Consider the following 24,819-nt stretch of genomic DNA (forward strand, 5'->3'; position numbering starts at 1 on the left):
AAGGAGAACTACGTTGCGGACGCACTGTCACGGCATAATATTCATGCCCTAGAGGACGATGTACAGTCAGACAGAGCCACAATTCACAGCGAAATATCGCTCACATACACCATAGACACAACAGACAAACCAATCAACTGTTTCCAAAACCAAATTATAATAGAAGAAAATAATATAGCCTCTGATCGTACAGTTATCCTATTTGGTAAGAAAATCCGACATACAATTCATTTCTCAAACAGAGACTCGTTAATCAAAAGAGTTTGCGATGTAGTCAAAAAAGATGTCGTAAATGCAATCCATTGCGAGTTACCAATATTAGCATTCATACAACATAAACTAATAGAAACTTTTCCAACAACAACATTTCGATATACAAAGTACATAGTAAATGACATTTTTGATAAAAACGAACAGAAAGAAATAATTGCAACAGAACACAATCGGGCTCACAGAGCAGCCCAAGAAAATGTGAAGCAGATTTTACAAGACTATTTTTTCCGAAAATGACAAAATTAACGAACGAAGTTGTTTCAAATTGTAAAATTTGTAAAACAGCTAAGTACAATCGTCACCCACAAAAACAAATACTTGGAGAAACACCCATACCTTCCTATGTGGGCGAAATACTACACATAGACATATACTCAACCAATAAAAAATACTTCCTTACGTGCATAGATAAATTTTCAAAATTTGCAATTGTTCAACCCATCGCTTCAAGGACAATAATTGACATACAATCAGCAATTTTACAACTTGTAAATTTTTACCGGCATACCAAGACGATCTATTGCGATAACGAGCCCTCCATAAAGTCCGAAACAATAAAATCTCTGCTAAACAATCAATATAACATTCAAATCGTAAATGCCCCACCACTCCATAGTACATCAAACGGACAAGTCGAGAGATTCCATAGCACCCTCGGTGACATTGCAAGATGCCTAACAGCTCAAAGGAAAATTACTGACACTGTTGAAACGATACTTCAAGCAACTATCGAATATAACAATACAATTCACTCAGTAACGGACAAACGACCAATCGATATAATCCACTCATCCTCCCCAGAACTCGAAATAGAGATAGGAAATAAAATTCAAAAGGCACAACAACTCCTAACAAATAGAGTAAACGAAACAAGACACAATAGACAATTCCAAATAGGCGACACAGTTTTGGAAAAAACAAACAGACGCTTAGGGAACAAACTGACACCACTATACAACGAAGGCAAAATTGACGCAGACTTGGGGACAACAGTCTTAATAAAAGGGAGGGTGGTCCACAAGGACAATCTAAGATAGGCAAAACATTAAATTCCCTTTTTTATCTTTTTAGGATTTGGACTATACTTCTTTTTGCTACAACGATAACAGCGAAATTGACTGACTATACTAACATGGACTACATACCGATCTTGGACGGATACGTAACCATTTGGACGGATTTCCAATACTTGAAGCACTCAACCAACCTTACCCTATACTCAGAAATAGTAAAAAATACGAAAGAATTAGCAAACCATTTCCCCCGATCACATATGAGAATGTTATTAGACGCAGACATACAACATATAGAAACATTAATAGCTACAGTAAATGTCCACCATAGACATGCTAGGAGTATCAATATGCTAGGCACCGTTCTAAAGGTCGTAGCTGGCACGCCAGACCATGATGATTTCGAGAAACTAAAATTTACACAGAATGAACTTGTAGAGTCAGAAAATAGGCAGATAACCATAAACACAAAAATGCAGGAACAAATTAATAAGCTAACTGACACCGTAAACCTCCTAGTAAAAAACACAAAAGTAAAACAAGTAGACACAGAGCATTTATATGAAACGCTGCTAACAAGAAATAGAATAATTATCTCAGAGTTAAAAACCTTAATACTATCAGTAACACTTGCAAAGGTTGGAATTGTAAACCCCTCCATTTTGGATTCCACTGATTTAAAAAACATTGTTAATGAACACTCTATAAATATCACTATTACTGACTTAATGGAAGTATCTCAAATTAAAGTTTTGTTAAGCGAAAATTTTCTACATTTCATTATAAGATATCCTAAGCCTAGCATAGTATGTAAAAAATTAACCGTATACCCTGTCCAACACAACGGCATCATAATAAATTTCGCCGAAGACTACAATTTAGCTGACTGTGGAAATCATGTAATATCAATAGGAAATTGTAGTACAGCCCTCACAATAACGTTCTGCAAGAAGTCACCCTACACAACATGCGCTCAACAGCTACACTCAGGTGACACCGCACATTGTTCAACTCGGCCCAGCCACCTCGAACCTCTAACCATAGTCGACGATGGAGTAATCATCATCAACGACGGAGCAGCTACAGTCAACGAGCAGATGGTAAAAGGGACGTTCCTCCTTACCTTTGACGACAAGATAAAGGTAAACAACACCGTATACCAAAACCAAAAAAACTACGTGAGGAAATCCCCGGGACCAGCGGTATCTGCGCTCTTAAATATAACAGACCACCAAGAGATACCAAGCCTGCCATACCTGCAGAAGATAAGCATAAAAAATCTGCGGGATATTGCTCAACTAGAGGAAGGGCTAGTAAGAAGGCCAATAGTATCTGGGCTAACCGTGGCCATCCTTTTACTCTCCTGCTACGCTTCGATGAAACTCTATCAAAGACATCAGAGGAACAAACGTCAACGTGATCTTCAAACATTAATTAACAGTTTCAAGAAAGCCGAGGACGTCATTCATCTAAGTGGGGGAGGAGTTAACACAATCGACCAGCAAAACATAAATGTTCAGATTGATCACGCGCCGTCAGCATGAATGTAGCCGTTCCCAGCGGATATTGCACAACAGCAGCAGTGGCTCCAACGCGCAACAATGTTGTTGCCCGAAGTAATGCGATGCCTCGCGTAAATATGCAATGTCAGCATAATCAGGGTTTAGGGCTAGCTTTGGATATAAGAATTTATGTCACTGTACTTTAGTTGATTTTTGATAATAAAGAACGTCGGTCGTCGCCACGGGATTATTGAAGTCTACTCATTTTGTGCAACACCGCACACTAACATCTAACAACTACAGCAAAAAAGCTTAATTTATACATATATGCTAAAAACTATTTATTTAGAATACATAACATTTAGCACATACTCATACCCACAGACTCACACACACACACATATTTACAAATACACATACGCACTATCACACATTCAAAACATATCGCGCCCACTTTTCTCTATAAAGTACTACGAACGAGTACAAATAAAACTTTTGTAGAACTATGATAAAGCATATTCAAAAATGAAAAGAAACTTACCTAAAAAAATGTATCGAACAAAATTGTTAATCAACTAGCATTTCGCATGGAATGTTCATATACTACTACTATATACTTTCCAGGCACTTTCTCTTAAAAAAAAAAAAAAAAAAAAAAAAAAAAGGATCCCCATCCATAGAGCGCAGTACAAATGCCCAGCGTCTGTTAACATTTACAAAAGACAACAAAGAAATCAAAATAATTGACACAGCTGCATATATACACACACACTATATGATAGTAATCCAAGTCATTATCAGTACCAGCGTAGTTAGCATCAATTGTTCAAAAGGCATTCAAAGCTCGAAACCCTCTCAATTCCCAGATCCTAACTCGAAACGCACATAAACACGCACTTGTCAAGTGGAAATCGTTGAAGTCTTGCTTTAAAGCAACTTATATAAGATTATATATATATTTATATATATGTATGAGAAATTGTTATGGTTATAGATTTTTAACAAGTTGAATAATTGCGTAATGAAAAAATAAACAAAACAAAAATACAAAACATTGTTGAAAAATTAGTAAAACTGTTCAGAAGCGTAAAACAGAGCAAATAATAATAATAAAACTAAAACAAAAAATTTACAGATTAAAAAATAAAATACAGTATATACTTTATGAAATATATAAATTACAAATAAAAAATCATTGTTTGAAATTAAAGTTAAAAAGAAACTGAAAACCAAAAAGAAAGCAAATTTCATATGCGTAGAATTCTTCTGTCTGCTAATTTTATCCTCTGACCAAAATTTTTAAGTTCCAGCTTAAAGTAAGTATTAACAAATTTTAATATTATTTTTCACTTGAACAATTGGCATTTGTATTACCCGATGTACAAAGTTTCTAAAATATGAAATTAGCAAACACGAACAATTATTGGACGCTACAAAGCTCTCAGATCAGAGATCATCGAATTGAATCGAATCACCTGCTAATAATACCCAAGCACATGATCAGTTCTGCTTTAAATAGGATATATAATTATCACAGTTATATACATATACACAATAAATAATATATAACAATATATATATATTCATTTTTATAAGTATATATATATATGTATATATATATATGTATATGTATATAAATTATGTATGTACCCACAGAGAGTATGCGTAACTTTCTTTCCTTCCTAATTTCATATATATATTATACATATAGGGTTTATATCGAAAATCGTTTCAAGTTGCGTCCGTTGTATAATACAAGCAAAAAAAACGAAAAACTAAAAATACAAAAACGAACCAGAACACGAAACAATAAAATGTGTCTACTATGCGTACGCGCTTAGCTTTTCAGCTGTCGTCTGCATAGCGCAAGTCTAATCGATTACCGATAACGATTGTCGCTTGCATGCGCTCGAACAATTTCCGCAATTGGGATGGACGCGTGTCGCATGAAATCAATGAAAACCGTCTGACAAAATAGAGTTGAAAATGATCCATGAATCGTCGCTTTAATAGAGTCGAGAAATTTGGGTATTGCGATGAGAGTAAATGAAAAGAGGGAAAAACAAAACGACACGAGCCCAACTGTTTTTTTTATTAAAGCAGCTAACGACAACGATAACAAAAACGATAACGATAAATAATAAGCGAATCCAGCAAAAAGTAATAGTTAACATATTGGTAGACTAATTTAAAGTTTTTTATAGCGTTTTCAAATTTGTAAGTATACAACAACAACAACAACAAGAACAATGCGTTTATTATTTTTAATAGGCAATGCAATTATCGATTGTAGATAATATCTATCGAAAACGAAAGAGTAACCGTCGTATGCGTAATACAGCAAAAACCAAATAATAATATAATATAACAAAAATATATTTCCTTACCCACCAGCGATTTTTGTGTTGTTGAGTTTGAATTGTTGTGCGATTTTTACTTTACATATTTTTTACATACATATATAGTGCGTAGTCGTATTAAGTCAATATATACACATGTATGTATGTGGTTTATTTTTGGTAACGGTCACGGCATAGACGTTGAGCATGTAATGTAGTAAATTACTGTTAATTTCAACATACCTACACACACATATACATCTATATATGAGAGTATTAAGAAAATACCACAGATAAACGAAAAAGTATAAAAAGGAAAATTAAAAAAAAAACCAAAAAGTAAGAGAATTAATTTTAATAACTGATACGCTTTTAGCACATAAGATTGTACAAATAATTTATATAAATACATACAAATACGCACACAAAAACACACATACAGTCAAAGACACTCAACACTCACAAACAGAATATTTAGTAAATTACAGTTCATATATATAAAAACGAATCTTGCAATAAACGAAAATAGTTTTTAATTTTTTATTTTTTATTGTATTGTTTGTAACAACATTAATCATATGGTTATTTCGTATGCCCGATTTGTTGTTGTATTTGTATAATATAAGCCTTACAAAACCACAGAATGCAGATCTTATGGATCGCTGCTGTAAACGAGTCAAAGGAACGTGATGAAGCCATTGGAATAAAATGAACAAAAAGCGAAAACAGAAAACAGAAAAATAAAATTAAAAAGTTAAAAATGAAAGTTAAAGTTAAAGTAAAACCCGGGAATCCCTAAAATTGCTGAACATATAAATTCGGCTTTACTTTAAAATAAAAAAGTTGAAAATAATACAGCAATACACCTATAATACAGAATGTTATTTACTTTATAGAAGTATATGGATATATATATATAAATATATTTAAATACGTATATATTTAATGGAAACATTTAGATTTTATACAAAACACAATCACTATCACTCCTCCCCCTCCCGGACATCAAATCAGAGCTCATCATTAAAAGCAAATACCGCATGGACTAGAAGCAAATCAAATAAATAGTCAATTTCGATATATATAGAAATATATATATGCATATATATATGTATGTATGTATGTATGTATGTATGTGTACTTGAGCATGGGCTGGCACGCAAAATAAGCGAGTAACACAATTATGACAGAAAGTAAAAACTTTTATAAAAAACAAGCATTTCGATGGAAAAAGGGAACGACACTTATGTAAATCAAAACGAAGCTAATAGATACAATGTTAACTAGTTATTTAGGTGAAATATACAAAAAATCACACTCAGATACATTTGAATCGTAACGCTTAATAGAAACACTTACACAACAACACTCACTCTCACACATACACATACCAGGAAGCAGCAATGTGAATTACCGTTTCATAGCCAAGATGTTGCAGGTCCGCGAATTAACGTATACCAAGATCGTTGAATCTGGCATTCTGCATATTGCAACAAACAACAAAATACACAAACACACACACATACAAAAAATATATAAAGTTAATGTTCAAACTAACTAATATATAACAAATATTATATAATACAACAAACTTAGACTGTATGTTATTTTCTCAATACAATACCTACCTATAATAAAAACAGATTCAATAAAATGAGTTATCGAAAAAGCACAATATCGTTGTTTGAATTCACGGCGCATTGCAATAGTGATTTTATGAGTGTGGCAGCACTAGCAGCCAGTGTTACCCATTAAATGGAAGCGCGTCTTTATTGTTGCTGTTACTATTTAATTACATCAGCTGGTCGACAGTGCTGCCCATGCACGTGTACACGTACCCTGTGAATGCCGGCTATTGAGATTTTTCCGTTTTTAGTGAACGGTCACATCGTTCCTTTCCACGCGACCAACAACACAAAAACGTGTGTTTTGGCTACGGTGCGTGTTCTTAATAAAATAAAACATTTCGGAACAGAGCAGTTCAGAAAAATTTATTCTTTTTCACATATCTAACTGCTGCACTGCAAGACTTTCACAATGAGGCGTCCCAAGAAGGTATGTTAACATATTAACCAAAAGACGCAATTAGTTGCGATTGCGAGGTTATTTTTTAACCGGAATATGCATAGACTCTGAGTTTTCCACAATTTAAATTGATTTTATTTGCAGTACGAAGCCGGTGAGGCCACACAATATATAAGCCGGCGCGCAGCACTGCGCAAGCTGCAGCTGTCGCTGAACGACTTTCGCCGTTTGTGTATTTTGAAGGGAGTTTATCCACGCGAGCCAAAGCATCGAAGACGTGCACAGAAAGGCTCCTCAGAGATAAAGATATTGTACCACACCAAGGACATACGATTCCTGCTGCACGAGCCCATAGTGTGGACGCTGCGTGACTATAAGGTATGGTGTAGGATATTTGATTCATTGAGCTTCACCAATAATCTTACCAATCTCACCTTAACAGATCTTTGCTAAGAAATCGGGTCGGGATCGCGCTATTAAGGACTTTCGCAATCTGAAGCGTCGTTTGGCATTGTTCCCCGAAATCAAACTTGATCACATTGTGAAGGAACGCTATCCGACATTCATCGATGCACTCAAGGATCTCGATGACTGTCTCACTTTACTCTTTCTGTTCAGCACATTTCCGTCCTTGCACTTAATACCGCGCGAGCAGTCGAATCTTTGCCGTCGATTGACCATCGAATTTTTGCATTATGTTATTGCTTCCAAGTCGCTGCGCAAGGTGTTTATATCTATCAAAGGCTACTACTTCCAGGCAGAGATCAAGGGCCAAAAGGTCACCTGGATAGTGCCGCACTATTATCCGTTTAAGCCGCAATCCAGGCAGGAGGTGGACTTCAAAGTCATGTCCATATTCGTGGAGTTCTATACAATTATGCTGGGCTTTACGAACTACCGCTTGTACCACGGGCTCAATCTGGCGTATCCACCACAATTTCCCTCTAGCATGCTTCAAGATAACGAGGAAACATTGAAAGATGAGACGAGCTTTGTGTCAGAGCGAATTGCTGCTCTGAACTTTGAGCTGCTGCGTACTGACAAGGTGCAGGAGGACGAGGAGGAACCTGATATTGATATGGAGCTGCTAGAACAGGATGGTGACTCGAAACGCATTATCAAAATGAAACAGGAAGCGCAGGAAATAGCCCGTCTACGCAATCTCTTCAAGGGATTAAAGTTCTTTATAAATCGTGAGGTCCCTCGCGAGCCTTTGGTCATCATCATACGCTCCTTTGGAGGCAAAGTTTCCTGGGACTCGTCCGTCTTCTCAGGGTCCACATACGACGAGAGTGATGAGACCATCACGCATCAGATTGTTGACAGACCTAGCCTAAGTACCCAGTATATATCGAGGGACTATATTCAGCCCCAGTGGGTCTTTGACTGCGTGAATCAGCGACAGCTGCTGCCCACCAACAAATACTTCCTGGGCGAAGAGCTGCCGCCGCATCTATCGCCATTTGTCGATGCCAAACGGGATACGTATGTACCCCCCGAAGAGAAAGCTCTTCATGATCCCTCGCTGATTGAAACGCACGGTAGGTATACTAGAAACTCTTAATATGAACACTGTTTTTTTGAACCCCTATCTCTTTCCTTTCCACAGCTCAAAGCGATGATGAGTCGGACGAGGAAGAAGCTGCACAGAATGAAGATGATACTGTGGATCAGGAGCTGCTAGATGCACAGCTGCAGCGCGCCTATCAACAGGAAACAGCCGAGTACAAAAAGTATGGCGGTCCAGACGGTGTCAACGAGGATGAAGAGGACACTGATGATGATTTCGATGGCGAGCAGGAAAGCGACGAAGAGGAAGAAGAACTAGATGAGAAAACAAAGCGACTGCAGGAAGAGGTCCGCCCACGGAATATACAATATATGTTATATGTATACATAAAAATTCTTAATTTTTTGTAGAAGAAGAAAATGTCCGTACAGTCGGGCAAGGTGCACAAGGTGAACAAAAGGCAGCTGCACAAGGCCGAAGTTGATGAGCATCGTCTGCAGGCACGCATGGTCAAGCCACGTCATCGTAATCTGTTCCGCAAACTGATTCGCGAAAAGCAGAGCAAGGAAAAGGAGGAATGGCTGCTGCGTAAGAAGCGACGAAACATCGATAACGATACGAAAGAAGCCAAAAAATTAGTCAAGCGGGAGGCAAAGAAAGCAGCCGCCGCTGCTGCTGCTGCAGCCTCGCAACTGGGCGTCAAGTGAAAGACCATGCCTTGCGCTATTCCACAACCTGTGTCTTCTTAGAATTAGTCTATGCCCAACAACAATAAAAACCAATATATAAACGCAATTAAAATGTCGCGTCCTCACTAATATATAGAAATGCATAGTTAGCTTTGGGTCGAGACTGTCAATATTTACCATTGAGCTTAGGGGGTCTGATCAATCATTTAATGATCCATGAATCTCGAGTTCATCTGCAATATGGATATTTGAAGGACTAGAGTAATATCACGAAATTATTAAATATATGGAATCACAATTAACATTCAACAGGAGACTCAAAAGGCCTTCACACAGCTGAAGTAAAATACCAACATCTATCTAAAATTGTTTATGTTGCAGCTCATCTGATCAAACGACAGGGAATGCCGTTTCAGAAAATATCTAATGATATAATGAAAACATGGAAGTATTGAAGGGAGTCAATGCAATATATCGGAGTATTATTATATATTCCTTTGCATAAACCCAAGAAGCACACAAACCAAAACAACATAAGGCAAACAACAAATTAAAAGAATGTTAAGTAACGGAAAGGTCATCTGCAAACGGCGAATGCAGCTGTTAAGTTGGCAAAAACCATGTTTTGCTAACATTGAACTTAAAATACTAAAATTAATAACATAGTATTTAATCAAAATTGTTGCACAGTTTATCGGTTTATTTTTTAAGCTTAAACAAAATTTTGGAACAATAAGATCTTGCATTAATTGATTGTAAGACATATGTAGCAGGATATAAAAAGAACACATGAGCATAATATATAAAAACTAATATTGTATAATCATTAAATACAGTATAACAAGAAAAACAGCGGTAAAGCATTATAAATAGAAAAAAGAACTAGAGCACGGGTTACTTGAATTTTTTATAAGATTTCTAAGATTTTTGTTGATTATAGAGATGCCAAACCATAGTAATTGCTTGGCTATAGAAAACCTAACTTTTTTTTTTTTAATTTTAACTAACAATTTGTCGCTTGCATCGTTTAACCTAAATATTTGTATATGTATATATAGTACTCGTATATTGTATATGCCCTGACACAGTCCAAGTCTGTCATAAGTAGTACCTATTACGCTATATATATTTATATTTATTATGTTTCGTTTTTGCCTTTTGAATATGCGTTCGTCGCCCTTTTTCTCGAGTATGTAAAATAAACCGTCTAAATAGAAAAATGCTACAGGATCCTTGGGATACATATTTCTCAATCGCTATCGCTGTTGTCGCCGCCCGCTGCCCCGTCTTCATCGTCATCGTCATCGCTATCTTCCAGTTCCGGCATGGGAAAACGTAAAATAGCCGCAATGCCCGTTAATTGAGAGAGTTCTGAAAAGACAATTAAGATATTAATTAATCACGAATACTATTGACGAAAATGAAATGTGAATGGAAAGAATCTTAAAAAGAAATCCCAGAGAAGTATCTGAAATTTGATTTGAAAAAGAATCTGAAATACTATAAATAAAAAGATTTTAATGGGAAAATACTAATGCGTATGTAATTAGATAATAGAGTAGCATGTGGGGAATCAAAAAACTCCACATTTTAGACATACATGTAAGTATTTATATATTTATTCAAAAAATTAAATATGTTTTTAAAAGTTAATAAAAATTTGTAATTTGCACTTGTTATTAGCTTTTATGACGTTTTTGCTTTCTGATTACAGGAAAAGTTGTTCAAAAAACTGAACTCAAATTTACCAAATTATTCATATAAATAGAATTTGTGAGTTTTAAAGAAGAAATAATAACAAATTCGACCTTAAAATATGTTCCCATTATTAGGATCGAATTATTGTATCATGTGGGACTCAATTGCGGTCAACTCGAGTTAAGTAAAGCAGGAGGCTGACATTAACTGATCTACATATAGTATAGTAACCAGTTCTTAAACGGATATATAAAAGCTTTAATATAAACAATAGATAACACAAAAAATTCATGTTTTGAAATTGTAGCCCAGAAATGAACTAGCTGAGGACCCAATCATGTTAATTGCGCAATTTATACATCCGCTGCATATGCTTAAACTTTAAACTAACTAAAGAAGTTGGGCTGAAATTCTAGGTTGAGGTGAATTTCCCACAGCTTTTGGCCAAGCTGTAAGCCAAATCAATGCCAGTGCTCAGTCCAAGCAAACCAGTTAACATGTTCTCTTAGGTTATGCACCGGGCGTAGGAGTTGCAACTGACATAGTCAAGGCTGCCCGCTTCTAGAAAAGTGACTCACTTTTGAACTTAACATTCAACATGATGGATATTCAACTTACAATTTACAATTTTACAATATGTAAATGGCAGTACGTATCTGAGTAGCATATAACCGGAACCCACCACGGCATAATATCCAAAAATTAGATAAATAGTTGGTCACATTAACTCATCGTTAGTAACAAGAAAGGTTTGGACTTTATGGGGTCGACAAAGCAGCTTCTGTAATCACATAATCTAGACTAAATATACCCTGCACGTCTATTATCGATGTGCAATGCAAAGTGCTCAACGTGCTAGAGTTTAGCATAGGTTCTGCTCGGGTTGCTTTTCAGTTCGTATTCATTGCTGCTCAATAATGGAAATTGTGGACTTGCTTTATCTGCACACAATTCAAATCAAGTACTCGAGGATTTTGTTTTTGTTTACACTTGTTCTACAATATTTATATAAAAGCAATTGCGAGCTGATTAAAGCATTCTCTTGGCAGCGAAGCAACAAGTACTTGAGGAGGCGGTGCCAGCGATAACGAGTTAAATGAAACGCTGAGGAAATGTTCGAGTGGGAAGCTGAAAAACGGACCAGATATGCAAAATCATTTCACAAGCTCTATCGAGCTATAATGCGTATTACAATAGCTGCAAAGCATTCTAGTTCTATTTTAGACTCAGTGTCGACCCATTTATGAGCAACACCCGCCCAAGTACGCTTAAACCGAATATAATGAGCTAGAATATACGTCTTTATAATATAATATAATATAATATAATATAATTTTTAAAGTATTCCTTTAAAGTTTATTAAGAGGATCGTCTCTATTTATATTAAATGTTTTCGATTTTGGATATTTGTTCATTGGCCTATTCAAATACATTTCATACATGCCTTGAAACAAGTTCTGTTAAATAACATTTCTGTTAAATAATCAACATTATTCGAATTGGTAGATAATGTTAAAAATTGAAGAGTTGACAGAACCTAAGATAACTTCAAAAATATAATTATAAATTATACAATTTGACTTATAAGCATATTATATTACACTATATTATAGCATATCTTATCTTTGATAAATAAAAAAAGAAACTAAGGTATTTATGAATCCTTATCAATTTTGCCAATTTTCTCATCTAGCTAATGCCACCTACAAAAATGATGGAATTCTCTCCAGAATTATATTAATAGATATAAAGAAAAAATACTTCACTTTTGTGTTATTTTTCAGTATACTCTTTTAATTATGAATTCATTCATCATGCGTTCCATTCTATCTCTGTCTTAACGAGTACATTCGTATTCCATTTGCCTTCTCTTCTACATTTTCCACTACTTATACCGCCAATTGTTCAGTCTACAGGGTATACAAATTGGCAAAATGTTGCCAAGTCGCAAATAATTGATAAGAACGAAATAAGAAAAAGAAGAAGAATAGACAAGACGTGAGTCATTTACCAAGCAGCCAACAAATTGCTATTTAAAGCGACCCAAAAATATTTCGAAGACATGTAAAATGCAATTTTAATTAACATCAAGTTAAATTTATAATCAACATGAAATTGAAAGTGTCCCCGAGCAAAATGAAAACAAAAGAGGTAGATGAAAAGCCTCGGCCTAAAGTCCAATATAAACTAAATTCTGCAACGCGGGAGATTCCTTCAAGAAAAACAAATTTGAATATATATATTCATATATGTATATGTATCTATATATGTATCTGTATTTATGTGCGAACATATGCACATGCACTGCACGGCGCGTAAAAATAGAATGCTTAACGAGGTCATTAGACAGGGGGAGGCCTGTACCCTGAAACTTCTATACGAGACCAAAAGAACATGAGCCATAGACATTTTGCTTGCCTTCTCTAGAGAATAGTCGAGCGAATTCATTAGCTGGCTTAATGCAGAATCAGATACAATGAACGTCCAAATTAATAAGAGCTTTTTTGTTAAAACATAAATAAGAGAATAATATTCATATTTAAATATTTATGTACATACATGCATACATAATTTATAAGTAGAATTTAGAAATAACTTCAATTGATAAATGTAAATTCTAATTTAAAATAACTAATTTATTATATCTAGAGTATTCACTGTACTGTATCAAACTTCATCATTTAGCATTTTACTTCTATGTTCATTCCTAAAGCTTTCTAGCATTAGTTCATATGCAATACTTACGTTCGCCCGATATATGCATACTGGAGAATATTTTCACCTCACCACCGGCATCGCGCACTGATTCAACTAAGTTAACATATTCTTTCCTGAGATTTACGTCTTGGCATCTGAAAAAAGGCGAAAAGGACTTTAGGTTAAATTTGAGTAGAATAGTTCAAGTATACATATATACAACAAAGGCAATAAATAAGTTTGCTCATATAAATTTGTCTGAGGGCCAGAATTTTCGTCGCAATAACCGTACAGCGCTATAAGCGGAGTCGTTATAACCTGATTCTAATGTAATAAGTTATATACTTATATACATCCCTTGATTCCCATATCGCTCGGAAAATACAAGAAAAATAAGCGCAGTAGTAACTTTTACAAAGGAAAAGCAAAATACATGAGAAGTACAAAATTACAATGTTCAATTATTTGTTAGGATCAGTTACAAGTGCTATCATCCGAAACATGCAAAATAGAGAGATATAAAAATACCTACACGAAGTATTGCATGTATCACATGAAACCCTGAAGCCGCATTTGCCATATTGAGTGTACAGGCAATTAATATCTATTTCGATTCGAAGTACGTGAATATTGCACATCCACAATTCGATGCGAAGCAAAACGCTTAATCATGAGCGAAAAATTCATTTGTTGGGTGCACACATAGTGTACAAAAATATAATAATTATCTATATACAGATACACATATATATATATATATATATATCTATATCTATGCATAATGCATAGCGTTGAGCTTTAGCTGGAATTTGTGGGATCGCAGGTGTGACACAGAGGTTACAGTTATAGTCTATGGACGAGCTGCGATGAAAATGCAAGTTGTCAAGTCAAATCAAATTAACAACTCCAGAAACAAATGTTAATTCAAAATGCCGGCATGCGGTTCAAAAACCTTAGCAAATGTTAATGCTACAAAGATAAAATTCGCAAAAAAATACTGCGCCTTTCCATTAAATGAGAAATAACAAAAACAAAAACGAAGGTATGCAAAAAAAAAAAAAATTAAGCACAGGTAAAATATCAATTATCATTTTTTATTGAAGGCACGAAAAGCGGCTTGATTGTGTTTCAAGAGCGCGAGAGAGTGTGACCAGAGTATCGTGACGATCGAGCTCTTTAACTAATCTCTCTCTCTCTCTCTCTTTCAGCGAGTCTGTGGATGTTATTCATACGTTCCACAGCACGTGTAGCAGCCGGAGAGCAGTCAAAGACTTACTATGAGTACATGACATATGGATGATTGCTTGTGAATACCCTATAAACAAGTCATATGCACAATCTATGAACACAGATCATTAAAATACATCAAACATAATAAATAAATTATCGATATTTATCATAATACTACTAATATAGTGATAATAGTGAAATATGCGTCTATGTATACAACAGAAAAGAGAATACCTCAAATCGATATACCCATTAGGAGCTTTTATTATAGGGTATTTGAAGAGAGCTTGAGCGAGTGTGAGTCTGTTCGTGTAGAATTAGTTGAGAAGCGGCTTTCTAGCGACGCGCACGTTGGCGGACGAAACGAGAAGAAGAATAGGGGGAAATAAGAACCGAGCCGCATCGAGTCAAAAGAAAAGCGCGTCGCGTTTGCCACGAAAGAAGAAATTGGTGCTAAGAGAAGCACAAGAAAATAACAACAACAACAACAAACAGAAAGCAAAAGGTGCGTACAGGCCAAAGTGAAAGTTAATTTGTTTGTCATTGGTTTCGTGGTTTGTCCATGTCAAGTGCAAAAGTCTATAAAATGAATGAAGAAGAAAGAAGTAAAAATCAAGTTTTGCGTTTTCTCTGGCGGAATTCACGGCTTGAGTCAGCGCTGGCCACGCAGCTGCAACAAATTGATCGGCGTATCTGTGAGATACCTGAGTAACTGTTTTACTCATCATCCGTTGGCCGCAGTGAATTAAATCCATTGTTGCTATTGTTGTTGCTGCATGACAATGATTGCACAATGAAATCAATTGTTATAATGGAATTAACGGAACGTAGGTGAAAGAGCCATGAGCGTGCAAGGGGCAGCCGCGGGCGGAGGCCACTGCAGAAAGAGACAGCAAAAGGCCAATGTAGCAGGCCTCAAGACGCGCCGCGGGGGATTGGAAGTGCATAATTAACTGTATCGTATGTCGTTTAGTCTCTAAATGAATATGAACTTTCTATGACAACGAAATCAGATCAAGAACTTGACTACAGCTATGACAAAGAGAGCGAATAAGATCCACAAACTTTTAAATATTGCACAAACACGTTAAATATTTCACCAAACACCCAAAAGACTATTTGATCGTCATCATGTTTTTGCTGGGTAGAAAAGCATTGAAAGAAACGAATTCAAAGGGAAAGGTTTAGAAATGAATAAATTTTCGAAATTAAAGTTTGGGAACTTTCCTATAAACGATCAAACCGGAGACTTTCATTTTCGCAAATCACAAACTGGTTTAAATTCTTTTGGTTAAATGCAAAAAAAAAAAAAAAAAAAAACTTACTAAATCGAGCAATTCACATCAAAACTCACTTTACGTGTTTGAAACGGGGACTATATATTTCGTACCTATCTCTAATCAATTCGCTCGCTTTTTATGGAGCGTCATTCAAACTCACATTGATCAATCAATGCTTTTTTTTTATGTCACCACGTCAACTTAACCCGAATACAACTCGACTGCGGATGAATTCAAAGAGTGGAGCACATAAAAGTTAGCCTCGAGCTGACAAACAGCAGATACTCTGTAAACCTAAGTGCAACCGTTGTGAATATACTTCAATTATATTAGACCTATATATGCTGAGAGTGTTTCAAAACTGGGGACCTTTCATTTGTTGCACAATTCCAAATGCAAATGAATTATAAAAAGATACAACCAAAACAGAAACCAACTTACAAAATGTCCCAGCAGCGCGTGCCCAAAATAAAATTCCAAAAACAAAAATAAACAATTATATATCGAGTCAATATTTATGCAGAGCCAACAAAAGGCAGCAACAACAGCTGCCGCTAAAAAGAGGCATGAAACGTGTTGCACAGAAGACGGCCCTAAGACCAGAGACTAGAAAAACGGGTTGCAACAAGAAAATATGAGTAAGATAAAGCGAAAAACAACCATAAAACAGCAGAAGAAGAGCAAATGGAAGACAAAAGCCGGACGATGAAAATAGAGTGGCTGGGGGTGGCTGCAGGCAGTCAAAGACTTGATGCAAGTGGATCGTATTACAGTACAGAATATTGGGGCATGTGGAAACCAAGTGGCCCAATCAAACAATAAATACGAAATAGAATTCCAGAACCCAAACAAAATAAACAAAAAGTGTTTAGCAGCTAAGATCTACAAACTTGGCGATGGCTTAAAGCCACATATATACATATACATATGTATACAGATGCATATCTATATAGAGGTTGCCTACATCGCCCACATACGTGCTAATAATTAGCGCAAGTTAGCAGGCGACGTAGAGAAATGGAACAGACAGCACGCAAATAAAGTGGAGATACAAATGCAGATATAGATACAGCAGAATCTCTTCGGAACGAACAGCTACGGCTGCTACTTGCGGCATTTAAATGTCATAGGAAAACCGTATTCGATGAGTTGAGTTCGTAGTAGATGTAACTTCCTTCCCTTTTGTTAGCGTTCACTGTACACAAATACAGCAACATAAATATATCATAGACGGCTACAGATACAGTTACGCTTGCATACACAATGTAAAGATTCAGATACACGATACAGAAATAGATACAGTTACTTGCACAATGAAAAGATACAGATACAGAAGTACAACTAAACTCACATGGCTATCAGGGCCTGTGTAAATCTGGAAATTGAAACTGCTCTATAAACAAAGTTTTCCGACACTGCCAATCAAGCAGCAATAAATATATAAATATATACCTATTTAGGCATATATAGAAATGTATATGCTGAATTTGAACAAACGGATACGATCTGAGCTGCGTATTGAGCGGAGCTTGGCACACTTGATACGCGTGTGAAAGACAAACAAAATAAATATAAGAAAATAAAGTAAATGCTAAAGCAGAGCTATGTGGCAAGAGCTACCCAACAATGAGAAATAACATAACAAAAACAAAAACTAGAACTGGAACAGAAACTGTATTTGTGCTCTTGACGGGTCAACTAAAGGGAGACAGCAGCGAATCAAGAAATATTGAGAACTTGAGGCCAGACTTTAGTATATCGACTTTTAATATATTCTATAAACCATTCACTTCCACACGAGCATTTATTATAATTTAGAGGAGACTCAGATATTCATATAATTTAAATATACACAAATTTAAATTATTATTTTAAGATTTAACAATCTTATTATTTTAAGTTGATTCCGTTAAAAAGTGCAAATTGAAACGTCATTACTAAAACGATTTGCATGTTTTTTATGCAAATAAAATCGAGAAAAAAAATTCTTTAAGTTATTATACTAAAAATATATAAAATATATATGTACATATGTATAAATTAATTAAAATACGAAATTTTTTAATTTGCATATTGTTTATGGAAATAAAAACCAAACTCAACAACATAATTTATGATACTCAAAATATAAATTTAAAAAAAAAAATAAAATAAATAAAATATTTAAAACAAATTTTGTTTAAAATATTTGTTTATTTTATTAATTTATATTTTGAGTATCATAGATTATATAGCTTTATTTGGTTATTGTTATTTAAAATTTAATTATAAAAAAAAAAAATAATATGCGTAATAGAAACACTACAGTTGAATCAACACTTAATATTTTAGAATTAGACACACTTGTAAATTGATAGATATGAAAAGAATTTACTGCTTATAATCAATTTCTGGTTCCTATAGACAGATAAGTGAGAGCCGTAAGTTGGGGTAATAATAAAGCCTACTAAGCCAATAAACATACAATATAAAATGAGATCAGCAGAAGTATAGCCATATTTAATAGGCAATTATGTTTGGTTATGTTTACATTAATTTATTAGTGACATTTTATGATTCCCTTTCAATTACAGTTCCTATAGAATATACACAAGAAATATGCTCACGAAGCAACCCGACTATACCATCTCAGAGCTGGGCTATCCGCAGCTGCAAGAGCAGCTGTGCTCCGATAAATGCTATAAGCAACCTCGCCTACTAGAGCCCTGCTTTCGTCACAGTCCCAGTCTGACCCCTGGTCGGAGTCCGAGTCGTCTATTGCCGTTACGCGAGACGCTGGACGATTACAACAAGCGGCTGCTAAGTGAACAGGCGGCGAGCTGTGAAACGAGTCGGCAACAACAACACTGGGAGGCAAATGATAAATTGGCACAGCAGAAAAGGCAGAAGAATCTGTGGAACGAGCAACAGCAGCAGAAGCAACAACAGCAACTACAGTGGAACAGAACGAGGTAAAACAAATCGTAAATTATAAAGTTATCAAGGTCTCACTCTTTAATTATATCACTTCTCTGTTCTTTCATTCGTTATCAACAGCAATCAGAAAGGTCGAGATATAGCACAAGTAAAACGAACAACGTTGCTGACTTACGATTTGAATAGCTTCTGATAGCACTGAAGAAAGGAATCGCATTGGAGGTGGAGCTTGAGAGCTGAACTACAATAATTTAAGGACTGATTAAACGTGCTAAATTTAATATTAAACATTGTGTACACTCATTTTTCGCATAGATCTTTAAGCTAGTTCTAAGTAAATCAAATATGCAATAACATTTATCATTTTATTGCATGCCACGCAAATCGTTTTACCTTTTAAATGGAATTTCAACGGCTCATTAAAAATGTAAACGGGCTATGGCAACGGGCACTGTTCAGATACAGATACAACTATGAGTATGCGTCTATACAGACACAGAAACAGATACAGCTTTATACACGCAGCTACAGCTACACGAGCTTCAGATACAAATTCGAATTCAACCAAAACGTAAACAAAACAAAAGCGAAAAAAAGAACACAAATTAAAGAGCCAAAAATGGCGACGACTCTACGGGCGTCCAACCTTGATCATGAGCATGTCACAGTCAAGAGGCGACTGTCTAGGGGCGTGTGGCCCATTAAATTAGCGTTTTCGGACGTGCTCTCTTTAAATGGCTTAAATTGTGCACACAAGTTGCGTGCCAACTGAAGCATTAGGAAGCGCTCGAGAAGAGACAACAAATTATATGCTCTACAAAATATAAGTTCACTGATTAGCTTTAGCATTTAACAATAATGTATACAAATTGATTAAAGAACATTTTGAATCAAAGAGCTCAAATTAATAATTTAGTTGTAACTAAATGATCTCCCATGTTAAATGGGTTCAGGCTATAAGGTGAATCGAACACAATCAACATGATCACGATAAAAACAATTAAATATGAATTCCCATTATTTAAATAAGATATTTTCTAAATAAAAGCCAGAAGGAAATGGATAACAAAATTTAAGATCATTGATTAAACGATCAAATGAACGTGATGAAGATGATTTGATTTAGGATTAATCTGATTCGAAATACGAAAATGACCTCAACTAATTGAAAACTTCACAAAAGATAGCACATTTGATCAAAGTATACCCGACCATCAGTTTATTATTATTGATCACTATATATGCTGTCATATAGATTCTCTAACTGATATGATTCATCAGATGTCAGTACTATTACCAATCATCAAAACGAATATATGAATAAAATAAAATAAAATAAATATTGAGGTATATAATATATTCACCGAGTTCATCTAGTTCCTAGCTCAAATACTATGATTGGTTTTGTTGTAATTTTAGCGTGTGTTCATGTATACTTCATTAGAGCTAAAAATCGGCGTTTTATGACGGTTCATCAGATCAATGACCAAAAAATGAATAAACCCCTTTATGCGCTAAAGTAAGGTTTAGCTTTACCAAAGAAGATATTCTTTTATATTACATAAACCTTCCTTTAAACTCAAAGCATTAAGTGCTTATAAAAGTCATTGTAGTGCATCGTATGGCCTATAATAATGAATAAAGAAAATGTATGCTATAAACTAAATTGCCTGTGAACATGGCGGCAATTCGGCTAAAGTTAAAGTTTTGGCGCTGTGGGCTTATCAGCTGATAATGCTCTTGACCTTATTGCTTAATTGAATTGTATTCGGTAAAGCCGTCTTACTTCAGTGGATAGCAGCGGATACAATGTGATCTAAAAAAGTGTTTTTTTTTTTTTGGGAAAATAACGGACAGGATGTCGAATATGTGATGACGAAAGCGAACGAATTACCAAAGATTAAGTGCACAAGAAAGCAGACTGCCAATCCCTATATACCTGACAAGTTTTATTGACTATATAGAGTCGAATAAGAATTGTAATTATAATGTCGTCTCATTGAACTCACCTGAATAGATTGTCGGAAATGAGCAAGGTTTCAATAGCTTGCGCCTCTGCAGCGCGCAGCACATGCTTTTTTCCATAGAAAGCCTTGGTTGGCTCACATTGTAACATCATGTAGAACGTCTCTAAAGCCTTCACCTCACCCAGGGCTTTTGTGTCAGACATTTTAGCTATCACAGCGGGATCCTGTAGAGCCTCTGTGAAAATAGATATTACTACCTATTCAAATTTCAATAGTTCGATCACTTACGCACCTTTGAGCGAATGCTTAAACCCGGAAGATGCATGGACTAGCATGAATCTGCTTTTATTATCCAACAGCACTTTGTAGTCCATTTTGACCGCCTGCTGGAACATATAGTCGTAGAACTGGTCTCGCACAAAGCCCGGAGACGCAATGAGTACACACTTGACTATTTCGAAGTTGACGTGGCGTAATATACTCTGCATGACTTGTTCGTAGAACTTGGCCAGGCCCTTTTCGTGCTGCTGCACATTGCCCTTGCGCTTACGCGGAATGGACACTTCGATTTTGCTTCGCACCAGTGTCATGCTGGCCGTGATGAGGCAGACATGGGCCAATCCCTCTTGCATAACAACCGCCGCAACATCAGCCGATTGGGTGGGATCGCAGGCCATATCAATCCGCTCAAGAGCGATTGTATCCCACTCTGGTTTACGCAACTCAAATTTGCGATTCAGTTCCAGATCGAGTGTATGATAGGCGCCCATTTTAACATACTGATTCTCCTCGATGTTGCGACCCTTCAGACGCAGCACACAGGCCTGCGTGTCAAAGTCGATGCTCTCCACGGCAATGGTCAGTGTGGTGCGTACTCGACTGCTGGTGGATGATCCGGTGGCCGTTTCATTCTGTACCTTTCGTATGGTGGTGCTACGGACGCTATCACCCTCAGCAATCAGATTGTAGGCGTGCCACATGTCCTCCGGCTCTTCGGGCACGAGAGTTACATTACTGCATTGGGGTATGACATTACAAGCTTTTCTTTACATATACGCATATAAATATCAGCAGCACTTACCCCTGCATGCCCTTGTCTACATATTTGCCAAGCAACTTCATGTTGCAATCCGTGTTTTTTGAACTGAGCCGCCGCCGTCTGTTACCAGCAGACGTTGAATTAGTGCGCTGCTCCTCTTATATTTGTTGTTGTTGGCGTTGCGTGCTTTATGTTTTTTGCTTTTGTATGCTTTTTGTCACTTGCATTGAATTAAATGTTTCCTTAAGTAAACCGAATTGTTAGGCATTGTTATTATTTGTGTGTTTGTCGTTAAACTTGACCAACAAATTATTTCAATGAAAATTGCCAAATTCCACACGGCGAACTCTTTGACATTTTATAACAGCTGATCGACCAGTGTTGCTAAATGGTTGTAGAGTACACCATGCGCTCAACTATCGAATGGAAATTTGTCCATTTTTGTTATTAAAAACCCGTTTTTAAAAATATGTTTCCTTTATTGATACAGTTTATATATTTGTACGCATTTTAAGAATAATCTTTTAACTTAAACTAACAGCCTTTCTATTTCTTGCTGTATGGATGTAATCTGTGATTTCAGCTGACTGCCCTCGTTGGTGGTCACAGAGCAGGCCACAATGGGACGAGAAACACCACAGGCACGGCCCAATGCCTGCTTGGAGCGCACAAACACATACGGCACATTCTTGTCCTCACACAGCAGCGGTAGATGCAACAGAATCTCAATTGGCTCTGTATCACCAGCCAGCACCACAATATCAGCCAGACCACGATTCAGTGTCTTGGTGGCCTCGTTAGCTCCCTTCCTCAACTGATTATAGTTGAGTGCCTGCTGTAACAAATTCATAATCTTGGCCGTCAACTGGGCATCGGCCAAGGGGAATGCTTTCGGGTTCACCTCTTCGGTCTGTATAGAATTGAAGTTTGCATTAGTGAAACACGTTCTAATTAATATTAAGATTCACACACATACCATTTTCTTGAATGTTCTTTTTGTATATTTGTAAAAATACAAATGCAACCTCTCGGCTTGTGTGCTTCACTGAGGGGCAGAATTAAGAATGAAACGTTTATAGAAACACGTGCGCTGCCGCGATTCTTTGCATCTTTCCAGCACTGAAAAATGTGGGATATTTTGAACAAGTGGCAGCGCTACATATACACCACTGAGCGATAACATTGTTATCGTTTTACTTAAGCGCCAAATACAAACGAAAAAGACATTTGCATATCGTTTTCCAAATTTCCGTCGGCCCAAAAATTATACTAGTAATTGATGTAGATAACTTATTATGGTGATGTCGATCCACTTCGAATACCCTCTTACCTGACTTATTGTTAAAATGAAAATAAAACAAAATTGATTTCCAAAATTCCCGTTTTATCTAATAAGGAAATCGGGAGGTGGAATCGTACCTTGTCAAGCTACCGAGTATTGTCTGATAAGATAATCATAGAAAACAGATCCAGGATAAATAATTGGCGATGCTCCTCAGTGGCTTATCCTCAATAACAACAATTCACTAACAATAATACAAATATGAATCGATTTCACTTAAAATCCATTCGTTGTTTATTGTGATTCGTAAATGTGAAGCACAATTCCAAATTATTTAAACAAGCCAACACACACGTCAGTGTTCATCCCGCTCAAAACAAAACACAATTTTGGGAATCTTACGTTAAATACAAAGGGAATTCTCACTTTTTATTACCAATTCATCTTGTATACAATTTATTTAGAAGTTCCTGCAAGGTAAAAAGGAACTAGTTATTGAATTGGCTATACGGACGTATTAAACAGCAAAAACTTACTTGGTAATGAGACCATCCTTCTTGGCCAGACGCACAATGCAATCGTCGGACTCGCCCATGCGACGGATTTCTCCGCAAATAGCATAAGTTTTGGTTCCGTCGGTTTGGCGGCCGGTTTCGGGATCCACAACAACAATGCTCAGTTGCACAGAGGCGTGATCCTTAGCGTGGATGATTCTGTTTGATGCCGAGCTGTAACAATACAAAAAATTATCCAATTGCCAAAATATCGGCTGCAATTGCTGGGCTGTTTGTCGTGGAAACACGTGTTCAATACTCACCATTTGCGGGGCACGTATAAATCAACATTCTCACCGGCGTCGTTCTCCATTGTGCTGCAACCGAGAGTAAGACATTTTATTAGTATTTTAAAATTGTTTTCATTCGTATAAATGGTATTTGACGTACATTTTGTAATATTTTACAAATTAGCGACCCAACACTCGTCAATGGAGGCTGAAAAGAGAAAGAGTGAAGTTGGCTGCGCTACAGGGTTGCAAAACTATCGATAAAAGTTCAGCATAATTGTTCTGGGAGGAATTTTTTAATAAAAATAAATTTAAACTTTTAATATTTCATTTTATTTTCTGCAAAGAAACAACTGTTTTTCTTTTTTTGCTTGTCTAAATTTTTCAATATATAAGTAACGGTATATATGGGTTTGTATTTACGTATTTAAGTTCTTTATTAAGGTTGCCGATAATATTATTTAGTTTCATACGTAAAAACTTCGGTACCGATTTAGCTACAATAATTTAATATTATAAAGTAGTTTCTTTAAATCTGAATATAAATTTCCATACAAAAAATTGTTTTTTTTTCT

The 24,819-nt window shown here is 36.0% G+C and overlaps 5 protein-coding genes across 6 annotated transcripts; 2 read left to right on the forward strand and 3 right to left on the reverse strand.

Moving 5' to 3' along the window:
- The first annotated feature begins 7,006 nt into the window (after window positions 1-7,006).
- On the forward strand, window positions 7,007-9,457 carry LOC6578072 (pescadillo homolog). The gene is made up of 5 exons (XM_002003958.4): window positions 7,007-7,182; window positions 7,297-7,530; window positions 7,595-8,693; window positions 8,762-9,009; window positions 9,073-9,457. Exons 1-5 carry the CDS (start codon window positions 7,165-7,167, stop codon window positions 9,367-9,369), a joined length of 1,896 nt encoding a protein of 631 aa, XP_002003994.1. The 5' UTR covers window positions 7,007-7,164; the 3' UTR covers window positions 9,370-9,457.
- Window positions 9,458-10,030: 573 nt separating this feature from the next.
- LOC6578073 (protein pelota) lies at window positions 10,031-22,546 on the reverse strand. Its single transcript, XM_002003959.4, has 5 exons — window positions 22,221-22,546; window positions 21,432-22,153; window positions 21,182-21,374; window positions 13,795-13,901; window positions 10,031-10,722 (listed from the first exon to the last, which is right to left on the reverse strand). The coding sequence occupies exons 1-5, from the start codon at window positions 22,259-22,261 to the stop codon at window positions 10,601-10,603; spliced, it is 1,185 nt and encodes a 394-aa protein (XP_002003995.1). The 5' UTR covers window positions 22,262-22,546; the 3' UTR covers window positions 10,031-10,600.
- Window positions 15,286-19,550, forward strand: LOC6578074 (mitochondrial distribution and morphology protein 34). Its single transcript, XM_002003960.4, has 3 exons — window positions 15,286-15,481; window positions 18,830-19,207; window positions 19,293-19,550. The coding sequence occupies exons 2-3, from the start codon at window positions 18,855-18,857 to the stop codon at window positions 19,363-19,365; spliced, it is 426 nt and encodes a 141-aa protein (XP_002003996.2). The 5' UTR covers window positions 15,286-15,481; window positions 18,830-18,854; the 3' UTR covers window positions 19,366-19,550.
- A 90-nt stretch (window positions 22,547-22,636) lies between the features above and the next one.
- Window positions 22,637-23,266, reverse strand: LOC6578075 (NHP2-like protein 1 homolog). Its single transcript, XM_002003961.4, has 2 exons — window positions 23,155-23,266; window positions 22,637-23,088 (listed from the first exon to the last, which is right to left on the reverse strand). Exons 1-2 carry the CDS (start codon window positions 23,155-23,157, stop codon window positions 22,708-22,710), a joined length of 384 nt encoding a protein of 127 aa, XP_002003997.1. The 5' UTR covers window positions 23,158-23,266; the 3' UTR covers window positions 22,637-22,707.
- A 592-nt stretch (window positions 23,267-23,858) lies between these two features.
- On the reverse strand, window positions 23,859-24,506 carry LOC6578076 (40S ribosomal protein S21). Of its 2 annotated transcripts, none has more exons than XM_044009161.1 (4): window positions 24,405-24,506; window positions 24,278-24,331; window positions 23,997-24,188; window positions 23,859-23,948 (listed from the first exon to the last, which is right to left on the reverse strand). In XM_044009161.1, exons 2-4 carry the CDS (start codon window positions 24,325-24,327, stop codon window positions 23,921-23,923), a joined length of 270 nt encoding a protein of 89 aa, XP_043865096.1. In that variant the 5' UTR covers window positions 24,328-24,331; window positions 24,405-24,506; the 3' UTR covers window positions 23,859-23,920. The 2 variants fall into 2 exon arrangements, with proteins under 2 accessions (XP_043865096.1, XP_002003998.1); XM_002003962.4 differs by having other exon boundaries at window positions 23,859-23,930; window positions 24,405-24,504.
- Window positions 24,507-24,819: the final 313 nt, after the last annotated feature.

This window comes from Drosophila mojavensis, unplaced genomic scaffold (assembly GCF_018153725.1).
Source record: "Drosophila mojavensis isolate 15081-1352.22 unplaced genomic scaffold, ASM1815372v1 contig_49, whole genome shotgun sequence".
NCBI lineage: Eukaryota > Metazoa > Arthropoda > Insecta > Diptera > Drosophilidae > Drosophila > Drosophila mojavensis.

What these genes read in the sequence shown, in the direction of transcription:
- LOC6578073 (XM_002003959.4), bottom strand. Translation starts at nt 22,261, where the DNA reads ATGAAGTTGCTTGGCAAATATGTAGACAAGGGCATGCAGGG. An exon ending in GTTTAAGCATTCGCTCAAAG is followed by an intron (nt 21,375 to 21,431) that starts GTGCGTAAGTGA and finishes CTATTTTCACAG; the next exon opens with AGGCTCTACAGGATCCCGCT. An exon ending in TATGCATATATCGGGCGAAC is followed by an intron (nt 10,723 to 13,794) that starts GTAAGTATTGCA and finishes TTGTCTTTTCAG; the next exon opens with AACTCTCTCAATTAACGGGC.
- LOC6578072 (XM_002003958.4), top strand. An exon ending in GGACGCTGCGTGACTATAAG is followed by an intron (nt 7,531 to 7,594) that starts GTATGGTGTAGG and finishes TCACCTTAACAG; the next exon opens with ATCTTTGCTAAGAAATCGGG. An exon ending in CTCGCTGATTGAAACGCACG is followed by an intron (nt 8,694 to 8,761) that starts GTAGGTATACTA and finishes TCCTTTCCACAG; the next exon opens with CTCAAAGCGATGATGAGTCG.
- LOC6578074 (XM_002003960.4), top strand. Translation starts at nt 18,855, where the DNA reads ATGCTCACGAAGCAACCCGACTATACCATCTCAGAGCTGGGCTATCCG. An exon ending in CTACAGTGGAACAGAACGAG is followed by an intron (nt 19,208 to 19,292) that starts GTAAAACAAATC and finishes CGTTATCAACAG; the next exon opens with CAATCAGAAAGGTCGAGATA.
- LOC6578076 (XM_044009161.1), bottom strand. Translation starts at nt 24,327, where the DNA reads ATGGAGAACGACGCCGGTGAGAATGTTGATTTATACGTGCCCCGCAAA. An exon ending in TTATACGTGCCCCGCAAATG is followed by an intron (nt 24,189 to 24,277) that starts GTGAGTATTGAA and finishes GTATTGTTACAG; the next exon opens with CTCGGCATCAAACAGAATCA. An exon ending in AAGGATGGTCTCATTACCAA is followed by an intron (nt 23,949 to 23,996) that starts GTAAGTTTTTGC and finishes TTCAATAACTAG; the next exon opens with TTCCTTTTTACCTTGCAGGA.